The sequence below is a fragment of the Pinus tabuliformis genome, chromosome 1_1, assembly GCF_031772625.1.
Source record: "Pinus tabuliformis cultivar Carrire ecotype Pingquan chromosome 1_1, CPIR1, whole genome shotgun sequence".
Lineage (NCBI taxonomy): Eukaryota > Viridiplantae > Streptophyta > Pinopsida > Pinales > Pinaceae > Pinus > Pinus tabuliformis.
Genome location: NC_142297.1, coordinates 68561269 through 68575538, shown reverse-complemented (window position 1 = coordinate 68575538; position 14270 = coordinate 68561269). Strand labels below are relative to the sequence as shown.

The 14270-nt window shown below is 40.0% G+C and overlaps 1 protein-coding gene and 1 pseudogene across 2 annotated transcripts; both read right to left on the bottom strand.

Annotated features, from left to right (window-relative positions):
• Window positions 1-2216: 2216 nt before the first annotated feature.
• Window positions 2217-6671, bottom strand: LOC149211608 (ACT domain-containing protein ACR4-like; annotated as a pseudogene). The gene is made up of 5 exons (XR_016250717.1): window positions 5076-6671; window positions 4909-4976; window positions 4206-4823; window positions 3844-3948; window positions 2217-3702 (listed from the first exon to the last, which is right to left on the bottom strand). The product of XR_016250717.1 is annotated as an ACT domain-containing protein ACR4-like (transcript).
• Window positions 6672-6772: 101 nt separating this feature from the next.
• LOC149211607 (uncharacterized) lies at window positions 6773-12796 on the bottom strand. The gene is made up of 4 exons (XM_089391549.1): window positions 12285-12796; window positions 11042-12149; window positions 10605-10949; window positions 6773-10453 (listed from the first exon to the last, which is right to left on the bottom strand). Exons 1-4 carry the CDS (start codon window positions 12794-12796, stop codon window positions 7088-7090), a joined length of 5331 nt encoding a protein of 1776 aa, XP_089247675.1. The 3' UTR covers window positions 6773-7087.
• Between the last annotated feature and the right edge of the window lie 1474 nt (window positions 12797-14270).

Sequence of the window (14270 nt, the reverse complement as noted above, 5' to 3'; positions counted from 1 at the left end):
AATATTACACGGTAAATTTATGTTTCTGCTGGATGGCTAAATCTTTGTACCTATTGCAAATATGAACTCTTGTCTACTTATTCTTTCACACATTATTCTTTCTATATAAGAGTTATAACATTCATCAATTGGACGTCAATGGTGTTTTTTTACATGGTGTTCTCACTGAGGAGATTTATATGGAGCAATTTTTTTACATGGTGTTTTCAATGAGGAGATTTATATGGAGCAACCTAAGGCTTTGAGAAGGGCCACAATCTTGTTTGTCTACTAAAGAAATCTTTTTATACTTTGAAGCAAGTCTCCATAGTGTGGTATAAGAAGATTGATTGATTATTAGTTTTGGTTTCAAGCATCATGAATTTGATTGTAGCGTTTATATTTTGCAAATGATGATACTTACATTTTGGTGACTTAATCATAAATTTGCAAGTGATAATACTTACATGTTGGTGACTTAATCATAAATTGAAGTAGTGCCAACCTAATTTTGGGTTTGAAAAAACAATAAATAGAGATATTTAGAATTACAAACCTGAGTGTGTTGTATTTTTCCTTATGGAAGCCAAGTTTTGCAAATGGATAGCAATATATTTATTTACCTAAATATAAATCGTCATTCATTATACATGTTTAGGATGGAACACTATAAACCATTTTTGGCACCATAGCAATCAAGAGAGAAATTGACTGAGTGTGCCTTTGAAAATTAATGGTACTCTCTACAAGAAGACTACTGGAGCCTCATTTACTTGATTCATAGCGGATTTGATATATTATTTGATGTTAGTGTGGTCTACAAATTCATGTAGGATATGAAAGAGAGCTGCTTAGAGGTCACAAAAAGGATTGTTTATGAAAGATACATATTAGCACAGTATGAAGTACTGCATTAAGAATATGAAACTAGTCAGTTACTTTGGTCTTGTAAGAAGCAGGCAGAACTATTGACCACTAAAACTGAATATAAGGGTGCATTTAATGTTGACAAAATCAATGTGAATCCACATAATGGATGAGGTTGGCTTCTCATTTGAGCAATAGATTCCAATGTATTATGCAATACAAAATCTTCTTGTTCATAGTAAAATAGTGTATGTGGAGTCTTCATGCCCATTATTTGACAAAATAAAGATACCATGAATCTTCTTGTTCATAGTAAAATAGTGTATGTGGAGGCTTCATGCCCATTATTTGACAAAATAAAGATATTGTGAATCTTATTTATTGCAAGATAAGTGATCACATCATATTTTTGCAGAGTCATTAACAAAAGACAAGTTTACGAAACTTTGAACTATGTTTTGGATTTAAAAAATTGCAATCATGGTAGAGTGTACGTAAGACAATTTCACCTCTAAAAAGTTTCAGATAGTTGTGTTGACAAATGAGCTTTGAAACATCAATTTCATCATACAATTTGACCTTTTATGGATATTGTTGATTCACAATGGAAAGTCAAATTACTAATTGGTTAGATTCGTCCAAGGTCCCAAGTTATGCAAGTCGAAGTATCTAAGATAGGTCCCCAGCTTTGCAAGTCAAAGTATCTAAGATAGGTCCCCAAGCTTTGCAAATCAAAGTATCTAAGATGAAGATCCAAATGCATTTAAGATTTTAAGATGATTAACGTTGATTGTTTTTCCTATTTTAGATGAGTTACTTTTAATTTTAAGTCATATATAAATTGATCATACCAATTGTCTTATAATTAAAATTATTTAGTTATCCATTTTATGTCAGGCAATGCTTACTTGTACTTCAACACTATAAAGATATCTTTGAACACAACATTTTCTTGAAATCCATTATTCTTCGTTCTTGAAATCCATTATTCTTCGTTCCTGTAAGTCCACGGCTCTCTAACAACCATTACCATTGACTTGAGGAATTTAAAGAACATTGTGATATACTTAAAACCCTAGTTTTAAAAATAAGACAGTTTTAAAAATAAGACATAAATTCCTTGAGAATTCACCTTCTTTAGATCCTTTGAAAGCTCATTTTCCATAGGAGTTCACGATTTGTTGTTAACTATCCTCGGCTACACTTGGAGATGATACAGCGCATAGCAACCTCCCGTGAAATAACAACAGAAATCTTATAAACCAGACAGAGCAAATCAACATTGCCACGAAATACCTGAAGTATCATCATCGCGGTTACTTCATAAAAAGTGCCAAACATAATACAAAGAACAATAGCACAAACAAGCACCACACACATTTGTAATAAACTTTTATTATTATGGGCTGATAAAGAAACAGAGGATACAGAACTATACAGAGGCCAACCCGCAGTCAAGCCGATCATAAACAATGAACTGTGATCATCCAGAGGCCAACTCCATTGAATTTGCTATACAATTATTTACATATTTTACATCATCAATACAACGGTATAAGAAGTGCAAGTGATCAGAAGTGCCGGTGGATTCAAATGATTTAAGAAAGAAGGGGTAAGCATTGTATTAGCTGATCCAGCGAAAACATACCACTGACCAGGAATCTCTAAACAGAAAGGTGGGGTGCAATTCCTATTCGATGAAAGAAAGCAAAACATACCAGCAATTGCCCCAAATTGTCACCTCGTGCTGTACCAATCTCCTACCAAATCACACTCCTTTCAAATTCAGATGTTCAATAGTATCCAACGCCTTCTCCATCAGTCTGCCCAATTCTTGCAGATATACTTGGGATCGTGCCTTCTACTTTTCAAAGGAAACCTCCAGTGGCTAAAAGGAGTATTTTACTTCCTACAAGGCCAAGAAGTGCTAAGAATCTATGTCAAGCACCAGAATCTATGTTAACACTGTGATTCATCAATGGTCTTTACCTGTGTAGTTTGAAGAGTTGTCATTCTGTAGAACAAAGACTATTTATCAGCTTGTAATTTGTACAACTTGTATAAGCAATTCTAGATTAGGTGGATTTAGTTCCTTTCTCCTACCACCACTGTAATTAGCGCAGTCTTCTTTCAGTTCTACCAATTTTGCATACTTCTCTATGATGAGGTCAATTTTGCAATTCCTGGGTCATCAAATGACAGGGCCATGTTCGGCCAGTGTGGTGAATAGTTCTCCATTGTTGGTCTTCTGTTCGATGATCAGCAAATCATATTTGGCAAATCCCAATGGTATTGTGCTTTCCAGATCCTGGCATTGTTGTACCAATATATTAGAGAATTTCAGTCTGAAGTATGTTGGAATCGCACCAATTTCTGTCTTTAGCAAGGTAATTGTCAGTGTGGAAAACAGATGAACAGCGATGGTTTTTAGAGAACCATCGTCCACACAGACAACCTCCAAAGGCGATTACTTAATTCCATTGCAAGAGGCCCAAAATACAACATCTAAGAATAGGATTTTATCAATCCAAGACTGTAGAGAAAATGCTCTGACTGTGATTTGAAGAGATCATCAAGGGATAATCGGATGGCAGGTTCCCTTGGAGGAGATTTTGTATGCATACAGTCGTCTTTTAATTGCAAGATTGTTAGTCCAATTTCTTGGCGAACAGCGTCTACTGTCTTGGCATCAACGGGGTTTCCAGCTATATCAGTCACATAGAACACATCAGCTACCTTATCACCCTGCGTTGACACCTCTGCTTTTGTAACTGACATCCCATTTTCTCTAAATATGCGAATCACCTCCGACAGAAGCCCAACACGGTCATTGGTGCAGAGTTCCAGTCGCATACCCTGAATTCATAAAATATCATCAACAAAACTCACACTAAGCTTACTAAAATTTAAAAAGGATCAAATTTGAATGCACCGGGAATCCCAAGTCTTAGTGTTTTGAATAAATTTCCACCATGGATTCGATCCTTGGACTCATACCTCCGATGTTCTTTGTCTAATGGCAGCCTCCAAACACTGAATCACACGCTGCTTCTCTGCTTCTGAATACACGAGGCAACCATCAGTATGCCTGATGTAGTACTCCTGTATCACAAAAGAGAAGAATGGAAATAAGTACCCCAACTCTTCTTTAACCTAATTTAGATTCAATATTAATCCCATTAGGGATGTGATCTGAAACCACCTATACCTGGTTTAACAGATTCAATATTAATCCCATTAGGGATGTGATCTGAAACCACCTATACCTGGTTTAACAAAATCAAATTAGGAAATAAACATTTGAAAAAAAACAAAGATCCTATGAAAAATCAAGTTCCTTGTAGTTGCTGGAGCTATACCTGAAAAGTTTGTGGGCCTTGAGAGTCTATAGTGGCATGAAAGACAACATAGTCCATATCTGTCAAGCTGCAAACAATATCAAAGAGAAGCTTAGGTCTGTCTTGACACTGAACAGTCACCACAGAATACCCCCTCTCCAAACAGTTGTCAACAGTCACAAGAGGCTTGGCGTTGTCGTTGTCCTCGAGAGAAAGAGATGCCCTGTCTCCAGTTCCATCGAGTTTATCATAGTCACGGTCAGCAAACATCAATTGATGAAGCCGCCTTTCTGTGTGAGTGAATCCCATTGACACCACCGTTTTAGCTTCTCTGATGGTGTTGTTTCCTCTCATTACATTTAACAAGGGCTCTTCAGTTTTACAAATCTTTTGCTGGTCTTTAATGGCCGCACCTGTGTCCTCATCAGTAACGTATACAAGACAGGCAACCCTCCTGTTGTGAGTCTAGACCTCCGCCTCCACAACGTTACATTTTAGGTCACCCAGTACGACAAATATTTCAGATAGCAGTTGCGGTCGGTCAGTGCCTGTTAATTCAATTGTCGTATGTTCAGCGGCTGCATCTAGACCTACTGGTTTTCCAAACAAAGGCACTACGCAAGGGTTTGTTGCCAACCTCTGCAATACAACGCATGGATGATTCAGGAAACATGAGAAATATTTTTTTATTGCTAACCCTGGTTTGAAATAAATTTATACATACCTTCTCAATGTACCCAATTACGCTTTCATCTGTAAGTTTTTTGCCATTTTCGTCTGCGGCATGGAACACTGCCACAGCAAAAGAATTTGTCAGGAGCAGGACTGAAACAATGGTAAGAGTATTAACCTACAAAAACATAAGACATAATATCATTAATTACAACATACCGTCCATGAACCATCTCCCATCTGAAGAAACATAAGCCTTGTTGATATTAAGGTTCGGAGTAGTCTACCTAGGATGAATGAACCTGAACCTGAAGGTCACGTGCCCTGGGTGGTAAGCTGCAGAGCAGAGGAATTGCCTGGGCCGGAGTTTTGTGTTGAGCTGCAGGCCGCCAAGTCGAAGAGGAAGGTGCGTGAGCTGAAGAGTTTTGTGTTGCTCTGCAGGCCGCCAAGTCGAGGAGGAAGGTGAGTGAGCTGCAGGGGCCGCCTCGAGTTGGTTGGGGGAGCAGCCCACGGTTTCCAAACTCCTCCATTTCGAATTGGAAATTGCATTAATTCTCCGCGGCGGCAATTCTGTCAGGAAATTAATGCGGAGCGGTGGACGAAAGGTGGCCGAGAGGAGGGATTGCCGACGGCCGGAGCCGGACGTTTTTTTCCGGGCGGCAATGGAAACCGGGCAATTCCTCAGCGTAGGTAGACTAGACCGAGAACAAAGACATAGAGAGATACAAGTGGAGAGAGAGAGGGAGTGACAAGGGAGATATGGAGAAAGAGTGGGGGAGAGACGAGAGGAGAGTAGAAACATTGGGAGACAATGGGAAGAGAGAGAGGCAGACACAGAGATGGAGGGGAGAGACACAGAGATGGAGGGGAGAGAGAGATGGAGGGGAGAGACACAGAGATGGAGGGGAGAGAGAGGAAAGTAGAAACATTGGGAGACAATGGGAAGAGAGAAAGGCAGACGCAGAGATGGAGGGGAGAGAGAGGAGAGGGGAGAGAGAGGGAGATAGTGACAAAGTTATAGAGAAGAGTTTAGAGATAGTGATGAGGGAGAGATAAAGGGAAATTGGATATTGACAACATTAGCATATATATGGGAACTCCAAGTCCCTCGTCCATAGGATTATGCCCAATTCAATAATTTTTCAACTCTCAGTGGCTGGATTTCTCACATCTACTGCCTCAAACAGTGCTTTCAACACATCATTTTTCAACATATTTTCAGGGCCTCAAACAGTCTTTTCAGCAAATCATTTTTCAACATATTTTCAGGAATCCAATTTAGATATTGGCTCTCTGTCAAAAAAAAAAGTATAACTGATCGTACTGGATACATGAATTTTATATATATGGAAAAAAATACCCTCAAAGAGAAGGGCACCATTTTACTTCCCTAGAATCTTGTTTGTTAGTTATTTAGTCTCTATGATTAACTGAGCAAACCATCGGTATTTATGATCAAATGCATTTTTTGAATCTCATCTGGATATATATCGTCATGTTTAAGTATTTCAGTATTTGTTTAGCAATATATTGTCATGTTTAAATATTTCAGCATTTGTTTAGCACGAGAAAGCATGGGAAAGGGAACAGGTGCTTGTATATAATTTTTTGGAACAATCTCGAAAAACGCACCAATACCAGTGTTTTTTAACCATCAAGATTTCTTCAATTTATTCTCTATATATTCCACAATATTACACAGCATCAAAAAGTAGAATTTGTTCCGTGTACTTCATTGGTGGAATTTATCCTACATGCATGCATATGCATTTGGCCATAATTCTTACTACCTAAATTTCAAGTTTAAATAACTGATTTTCAAGTTTAAATAACTGATTTTCATTTATGAAACGATTTTTACATTTACGAATCGATTTATAAGAGCAAAGCAGAAAAACAACAGAGAAAACAACCAATTTTAAATTTTAAATTTGTATAAAACGGTAAACGATCAAAGCCATGACCGCCAGCTAACCTTTTACCCCGTTAACATCCTAGAGCGCCAATATTGTCAGTGCACACACTATCTTAAAAGAAAATTTAAGAAGAAGACAAATATGGGAATTAATGCCAACCATACCACCTCCCCGTCAAAACCATGTCCCACTGTCCAGTGACGGAAGGATTGATGAGTATTTTAACAAAATAAAATAAAATAAAAATCATACACAGATATTTGGGCTAAACCAGGAGGATACTTCTGGAACGGACTGTTGGCCGGTTGGGCATTCCTATGACATGGAATCGAACCCAAAAACTCTCATCGGTACACCCGTATGTTCTAGTACTGAGAGGTTTGTCAGCCGCGACAAACCCCATAACCTCTTCAGCGTCACACAGTCAGAAACCCGCAACTCCACCAATGACTGCAAATACACAACACCTGGCATCTCTTCCAGCTCAAAGCACCCAGAAACATTTAGTTCTAGAAGCTGTGTCAGTTGTTCTAACCCTTTTATGTTCTTCAGCTTCACACATTTATCTGCCGACAACTTCTTCAACGAAGTCAAATGTTCGAGACCTGGCAGTTCTTGTAACTCGGAGCATCCAGAAACGCTTAGTTCTCGAAGCTGTGTCAGCCTTTCCAACCCCTGTATGCTCTCCAGCTTCACACACCCAGAAAGGCTTAGTTCTCGAAGCTGTGTCAGACTTGCCAACCCCTGTATGCTCTCCAGCTTCACACATCCAGAAACGCTTAGTTCTCGAAGCTGTGTCAGCCTTGCCAACCCCTGTATGGTCTCCAGCTTCACACATTCCCCTGCCAACAACATCTCCAACGAAGTCAAATGGTCTAGACCTGGCAGCTCTTCTAACTCGGAGCATCCAGAAACGTTTAGCTCTCGTAGGTGTGTCAGATGTGTCAAACCATGTATGCTCTTCAGATTCGGACACCCAAGCACCTGCAATTTTTCCAAAGATACTAATGTTTCCATACTTGATAGCTCCACTCCTTGGCACGAGGAAATGTCCAGAATTTGAAGTTTTGCAAGACCACAAAGCTCTTCTATTTTCCTCAGCTTGCAACAATTAAGCACTTCCAGTTTCATGAATTCACCATTTGGAGATTTTCCAAATTCCACGGTACTGTTACCATGCTTAATAGAGAGATATTGAAGATTGGGGTAAACACCCTTAGGAAATGACACCTCTGATATTTCTGTGTTGCACGGTTCCAAGTGTTGGAGACTAAGCATGGACGTGTCAAACAAAGGGTCCAAATTACTAAATGTTCTTTGCCCTCTTCTGTACGGCGTCTGTAGTTCTGTAAAACGAAATAGCCGTTCTATTTTCTTCAATTCAGGACAACCAGTCAATTGCAGACTTGTGAGGGCATCTGGCAATGTTCCAACATCCACCAGATCTCGACATTCCTTGATGTCAAGATGTTGAAGGTTGGGGCAAACACCGGTAGGAAATGATACATCCGATATTGCTATGTCGTGCAGTTCCAAATGTTGTAGACGAAGCAGGTACTTGTCAAATGAAAAATCCAAATTACCCAATGCTCTTTTCCCCCTCGACTCTGTTAATGTTCCTCTTTCGTCTTCTTTGCACAGGCTTACGTCCAGCGTCTGAAATTTTGGAAAACCACATAGCCGTTCTATTTTCCTCAATTTAGGACAACCAGTGAATTGCAAATTTATGAGGGCATCTGGCAATGTTCCAACCTCCACCAGATCTCGACATTCCCTGATGTCTAGACGTTGAAGGTTTGGGCAAACACTGGTAGGAAATGATACCTCTGATATTGATGTGTTGTGCAGTTCCACCTGTTGGAGACGAAGCAAGTATTTGTCAAATGAAGAATCCAAATCCCTCAATGCTCTTTGACCCCTCCACTCTGTTAATGCTCCACCTTTGTCTTCCATCAATGGCAGCTCCTCCACTTCTTTGCAGAGGCTTCCGTCCAGCGTCTGAATTTTTGTAAAACCACATAGCCGTTCTATTTTCTTCAATTTGGGACAATCAGTGAATTGCAGAATTATGAGGGCATCTGGCAATGTTCCAACCTCCACCAGATCCCGACATTCCCTGATCTCTAGATGTTGAAGGTCTGGGCAAACACCGGTAGGAAATGATATCTCTGATATTGATGTGCTGTGCAGTTCCAAGTGTTGGAGACGAAGCAAGTATTTGTCAAATGAAGAATCCAAATCACTCAATGCTCTTTGCCCCCTCCACTCTGTTAATGCTCTACTTTTGTCTTCCATCAGTGGCAGCTCCTCCCCTTCTTTGCACAGGCTTCCGTCCAACGTCTGAAGTTTTGGAAAACCACATAGCCGTTCTATTTTCCTCAATTTAGGACAGCCAGTCAATTGCAGATCTATGAGGGCATCTGGCAAAGTTCCAACCTCCACCAGATCTCGACATTCCCTGATCTCTAGATGTTGAAGGCGCGGGCAAGCACTGGTAGGAAATGATATCTCTGATATTTGTGTTTTGTGCATTTTCAAGTATTGGAGCCGATGCAAGCAACTCTCAAAATTACTCAATGTTTTTTGCCCTCCTGAATCTGTCAATGTTTTACTTTCGCCTTCAACCGCTTTAACATGCAGTTCTCGTAAGGAACAGTCTTCCACTGTCAACTCAATCAACTGATTCAAGAGGAGAAAGGAATCCGGTAAACGTTTCAAACTCCGGCAGCTCCGCAGCTCCAGATACTTCAAGTTCCTTAGGTCACGTCCGAAAGAAGGCGGCAACGTTTCTAAGAAAGGCGTTTCCAATACCAACTTTTCCACATGGCTTGACTCTCCTATGGCACTTGGCCATTCTATTAAGTTTATAAAACCCAACAGTACTTTTTTCAGAGACAACTGATGAACAACTTGGGGGGGCAACACTTCCATGCGCCATTGGGGGAGAGTCATGTCTTCAAGCGTAATCTTTAGAAAAGTTCCACCAGGGATGGTTAACTTATCGCAGCCACTTAAGCAAAGATATTTAAGCTTAATTAAATTCCGGAAGGAATCGGGAAGCCTCTCTAAACGTCTGCACCCAGACAGGTTGATGTGTTGTAGCCTCGATAAATTCCCAAAGGAGTAGGGAAGCCTGTCCAAGGCATTGCAGCCACACAGGTCGATGTGTTCTAGCATCGATAAATTCCCGAAGGAGTCGGGAAGCCTCTCCAAGGCATTGCACCCAGACAGCTTGATGTGTTGTAGCCTCGATAAATTCCCAAAGGAGTAGGGAAGCCTCTGCAAGCCGTAGCAGCAAGACAGGTCGATGTGTTGTAGCCTCGATAAATTCCCGAAGGAATCGGGAAGCCTCTGCAAGCGGTAGCAGCAAGACAGGTCGATGTGTTGTAGCCTCGATAAATTCCCAAAGGAGTCGGGAAGGCTCTCCAAGGCAGTGTTGCGAGACAGGTCGATATGTTCTAGCATCGATAAATTCCCGAAGGAATCTGGCAGGGAACTCATATTTTGAATATACAGAACCAAGTGTTTCAAGGAACGCAGATCGTAGAATTCCTTTGGAATTTCGATATGCGACCATGAAGTTACCACCATCCGTTCCAGGTGCTTCAACTGCCCTATGGACTTCGGAATTTTAAAGAGCTGAGCAACACTAATCCGCAATTCCCGTAACTGCAAAGGTGCCTGCAGTATGTTCATGTGTTCCCATTGTTATAAATATACTAGATGATTGTCCACTTCATAACCCTTCTCATTCATTTGAGTTCTGTGGTGCCCTATTAATAATAGCAGATAATCATACGAACCTTTTAATTATTGACAGATTTATATTTACCTGCGAATCCTCTTGCCACAATGTTTCCAGTGTATACCCCTCCACTTCTATCACCCTTAACTTCTCCATCGGAATATAAGGAGGGAGCGAAGAGCAGGGGCAGTTGCGCCAGCGAAACCACAATAGCTTTGGTGAGTCGACCCCTTCCAAAAGGCATTTCAAGAGATCTTCTTCCTCTTCAATGTCGATATCAACAAGTTGTAAGTTCTTTATTTTGTAGCGTGAAAAGGATGCAGGCTCATCATCGTCATCTGAGTATACATGATCATCATCCTCACCTGAGTATCCACGCTGATCATACTGTTTCCGACGAAGCATTCTAATTCCCCGCACTTTGGTTGCTTCCTGTACATTTTTAAAAGTCAATGACGAAGTAAGCAGCTGTACTTGGATTTTTATTGAATTGTCCATAGAAAATTGAAATATTGACTACTTACAGAAGATTGTTGCAACAAATCCTCAATGTGCTTTGTCCCACGCCACAGACGACACGGGAATCCTGAACTATTAGCAATATCTCTCCCCATATCCCTGAGGTGGTCATGCATTCTTATATAATGTTCCATTGTCTTCACATCAATGTCTACTTCGACAAGGCATTTATTCAGTAGCCTTTGAAATCCCCGCGAGCCTTTCCAACCTGACCCGTCCCAGACTCTTATGGCGGAATCCCTGCTTTCTCCTATGAAAAAGCAAGCAATGTCTAAGAAAATCTGTTTTTCCTCTGTCTGAAGTGCATCGTAACTAATCTGAAGCCTTTTCTGTATCTCAGAGGGAAGTATTTTTCTAAGTTGATCCAATTCATCTTCCCAGTAAGATTTATCGGTATTTCCATAAAGAAGCCCCCCAAAGACTTTTAAGGATAAAGGCAATCCATCGGAAGCCCTTAAAAATTGATTAACCAGATTCTCAAATCCAGACAGTGGATGGGGCTGGCAGAAAGCATGCCAACAGAAGAGCTCTCTCGAGCGTTCTGTGTCAAGGCCAGTCAGTTTATAAATTGATGACTCTTGTACTCCCGACCTTGCGAGAACATTTTTGTCACGGGATGTTATCAAAATGAAGCTATCATGGCGTAACACATCAAGGGGCAAAAGGGCATGCACCTGTTCCACATCATCTATATCGTCTAAAACTAGTAAAACTTGAGAAGATGATAGATGCTTCCTGAGCATCTCAATACCTTGATCCTTGTTCTCTATTTCCAGCTTATCCAATTGAAGCAAGCCCTTGAGAAGTTTGCTCTGCAATGAATGCAATGAGATTTTAGCATTTTCTCTTATATCCAACAAAAAATAAGATTTACTGTAATTTGAATTCTTCCGGTTGAAGAGTTCTTTAGCCAGCGTCGTCTTCCCCACTCCACCGCAGCCAGTGATGCCGACGACCTGAACTTTTCCGCTTTGCTGCTGCGACAATACGTTCGTTTCAAAATCTTCCACTTTCTCTTGCAAGCCAGTGGGGTGTCTAGCCACATTCAACTGTGTTTTAACACCTTTTTTGAACACAGCATCAACGACCTTATCTAGCAGTTCCCCTTCATCGCTAATAATTCACAGGTAAATAAATAGAGGTATTTTAGTTTGATTAAAAAGTAAATAAAACTATAGGTAAAGTATTTATTATGAAAAGTTTCATTTGCATTGTCGAAGCCAAGGAGGAGAAAGTCGAAGTACTCACCCGTTGAAGGCATCCAAATCTAACCCACTTATGTCTGCAACCCGTGAAAGAGCATTTCTCCACTCCTCAATAGTTTTGGAGCCGTAACGCGGTTGTTCAGAATCAAACTTTCTCTTCTGTTCGAGGTTGCGAAGAGATCGACCATAGGTCCCTTCGCCGTGTGTCGTCCGAAGTTCATAGGGCTTTACATGGTGAAAGACTGGAATAATAGGAGCCGTCGACTCCAACATGAGCACCAGCTCGTCCAGACACCATTTTGAATCGGCATATGTGCGGGAAAAAATTGCAATCTGCACGGACGCGGTCTTGATAGCGTTTTTTATTTGACAAGGAAACTCTTCTCCTTCTTGCAGTTCCTTGTAGTCGAGAAAAACTTGCAGACCATAGGAAATGAGTCGGCGGTACAGATGACTAGCGAACGTCTTCTTCACATCTGGTCCTCTATGACTGATGAACACGTCGTAGCGGATATTGTTGTTGGAATCAGCAGCGGTGGAGGTGGAAGCAGCCATCCTGGAATGAAAAATAAAAACAGAGATTGGAAGGGCTCCGATTGGAATGAAAAATAAAAAACAGAGATTGGAAGGGCTCGGATGGTCGATGAGATGGATACAAATTGGTAAGGAGAAGGCCTGAGTTAAAGAGTTTCCAAAGAGTGGATGAGATCGACCTTAGTTCAGAGTGTTTCGAAATTGCGGATTGCAATGTAAAACCTCTGTTTTTGTGAACACCGACCGACAAGGCTATAAAATACAGTGTTACCCTAAACAACCGGTATGTTTCGACCGAGCAATAAAATAAAATGTTAACCTAAACCAATCCATATGTTTCCACGCGTTTTCACTTTAATGAATTGTAAAGTTGGGACCACTATTTTTTATTTAGTAGAGTTAGGACCACTAGTAAACGTGTGGCTCTTTTGTTGGTTGGGTTGTTATGCATCGTACGGGTACCTGTCTCTTTTTCCAGAGTGTGACACGGATTCGAGCAAGTATTGTAACGCGTCCAAACTTTCAGAGAGTCAAATTATGCACCATTGGGAAATGGTAGTGGGAGGTTGGAACATCGAAATGAGACAACTCGGAGAATAAACAAAGTTCCCTGCCCAAAAGTATCACTTCATATTTAAAATTTCAGCGAAATTTTTTAAACGTGCATAGTGCTATCCGCAATTTGACGCGCATACCCACATATAATATAAAATTTTACGCGTATAAAAATTTGACGCGTATACCCACATATAATACAAAAGAAGAGACCCACGCGCATATCATATAAAACTTCGAGGCGCATACCCACATATAATATAAAGGAAGAGACGTACACACATACGGTATAATCTCAACTTTAAAAGAAAAAGATGGAACCCGACAAAATAATCAAATGGGTAATTTGATTTCACAATAGGGCGGGGATTTATGCATTTTTATCTCATTAATAATGAGAATTGGAATAAGTTGAATTTAAATTATCATTCAATTTTAAAATTTTGTTGATTTATTTGTATAAATTAAATAGTTGATAAATAGTTAGAAATATCAATATACTATTATTATCATTTAATTTTAAAGTCACCACCAAATCACACACTAAATTGGTGTATTCGTATATGAGACTCTTTTGTTTGTGGGACAATACAAACAAGGAACCAACTTCTAGGTAGCTATTTCACTGCTAAGTCTATGAAGACATACATACTCTACCCCTCTCATTTTGAACATGTGACCTCTTAGGAAGAAACACATGCTCTTAACCATTATACTCACTCAAATTGTATAGTAATAAGAGTCTATTATAAGAATCAAAACATTTACTTATCACACCTTTCAAGTGGCTAAATTTTAAAACTTCATATGAAATAACTAAATTTTAAATTTGTTTAAAATAACTATTATTATTATTATTTAATAGTAATGACTAAGCAAGACTAGAGACCACCTGTATTAACCACGGATAGAATGAAAACCCCCTTAGTTTTTGAGCCTA

Bases quoted from the DNA above. Each gene is read 5' to 3' on its own strand.
- LOC149211607 (XM_089391549.1), bottom strand. From the start codon at position 12,796: ATGGCTGCTTCCACCTCCACCGCTGCTGATTCCAACAACAATATCCGC. The intron at 12,150-12,284 runs GTGAGTACTTCG...GTGAATTATTAG, and splicing joins GATTTGGATGCCTTCAACGG to CGATGAAGGGGAACTGCTAG. The intron at 10,454-10,604 runs GTAAATATAAAT...AACATACTGCAG, and splicing joins TGTGGCAAGAGGATTCGCAG to GCACCTTTGCAGTTACGGGA.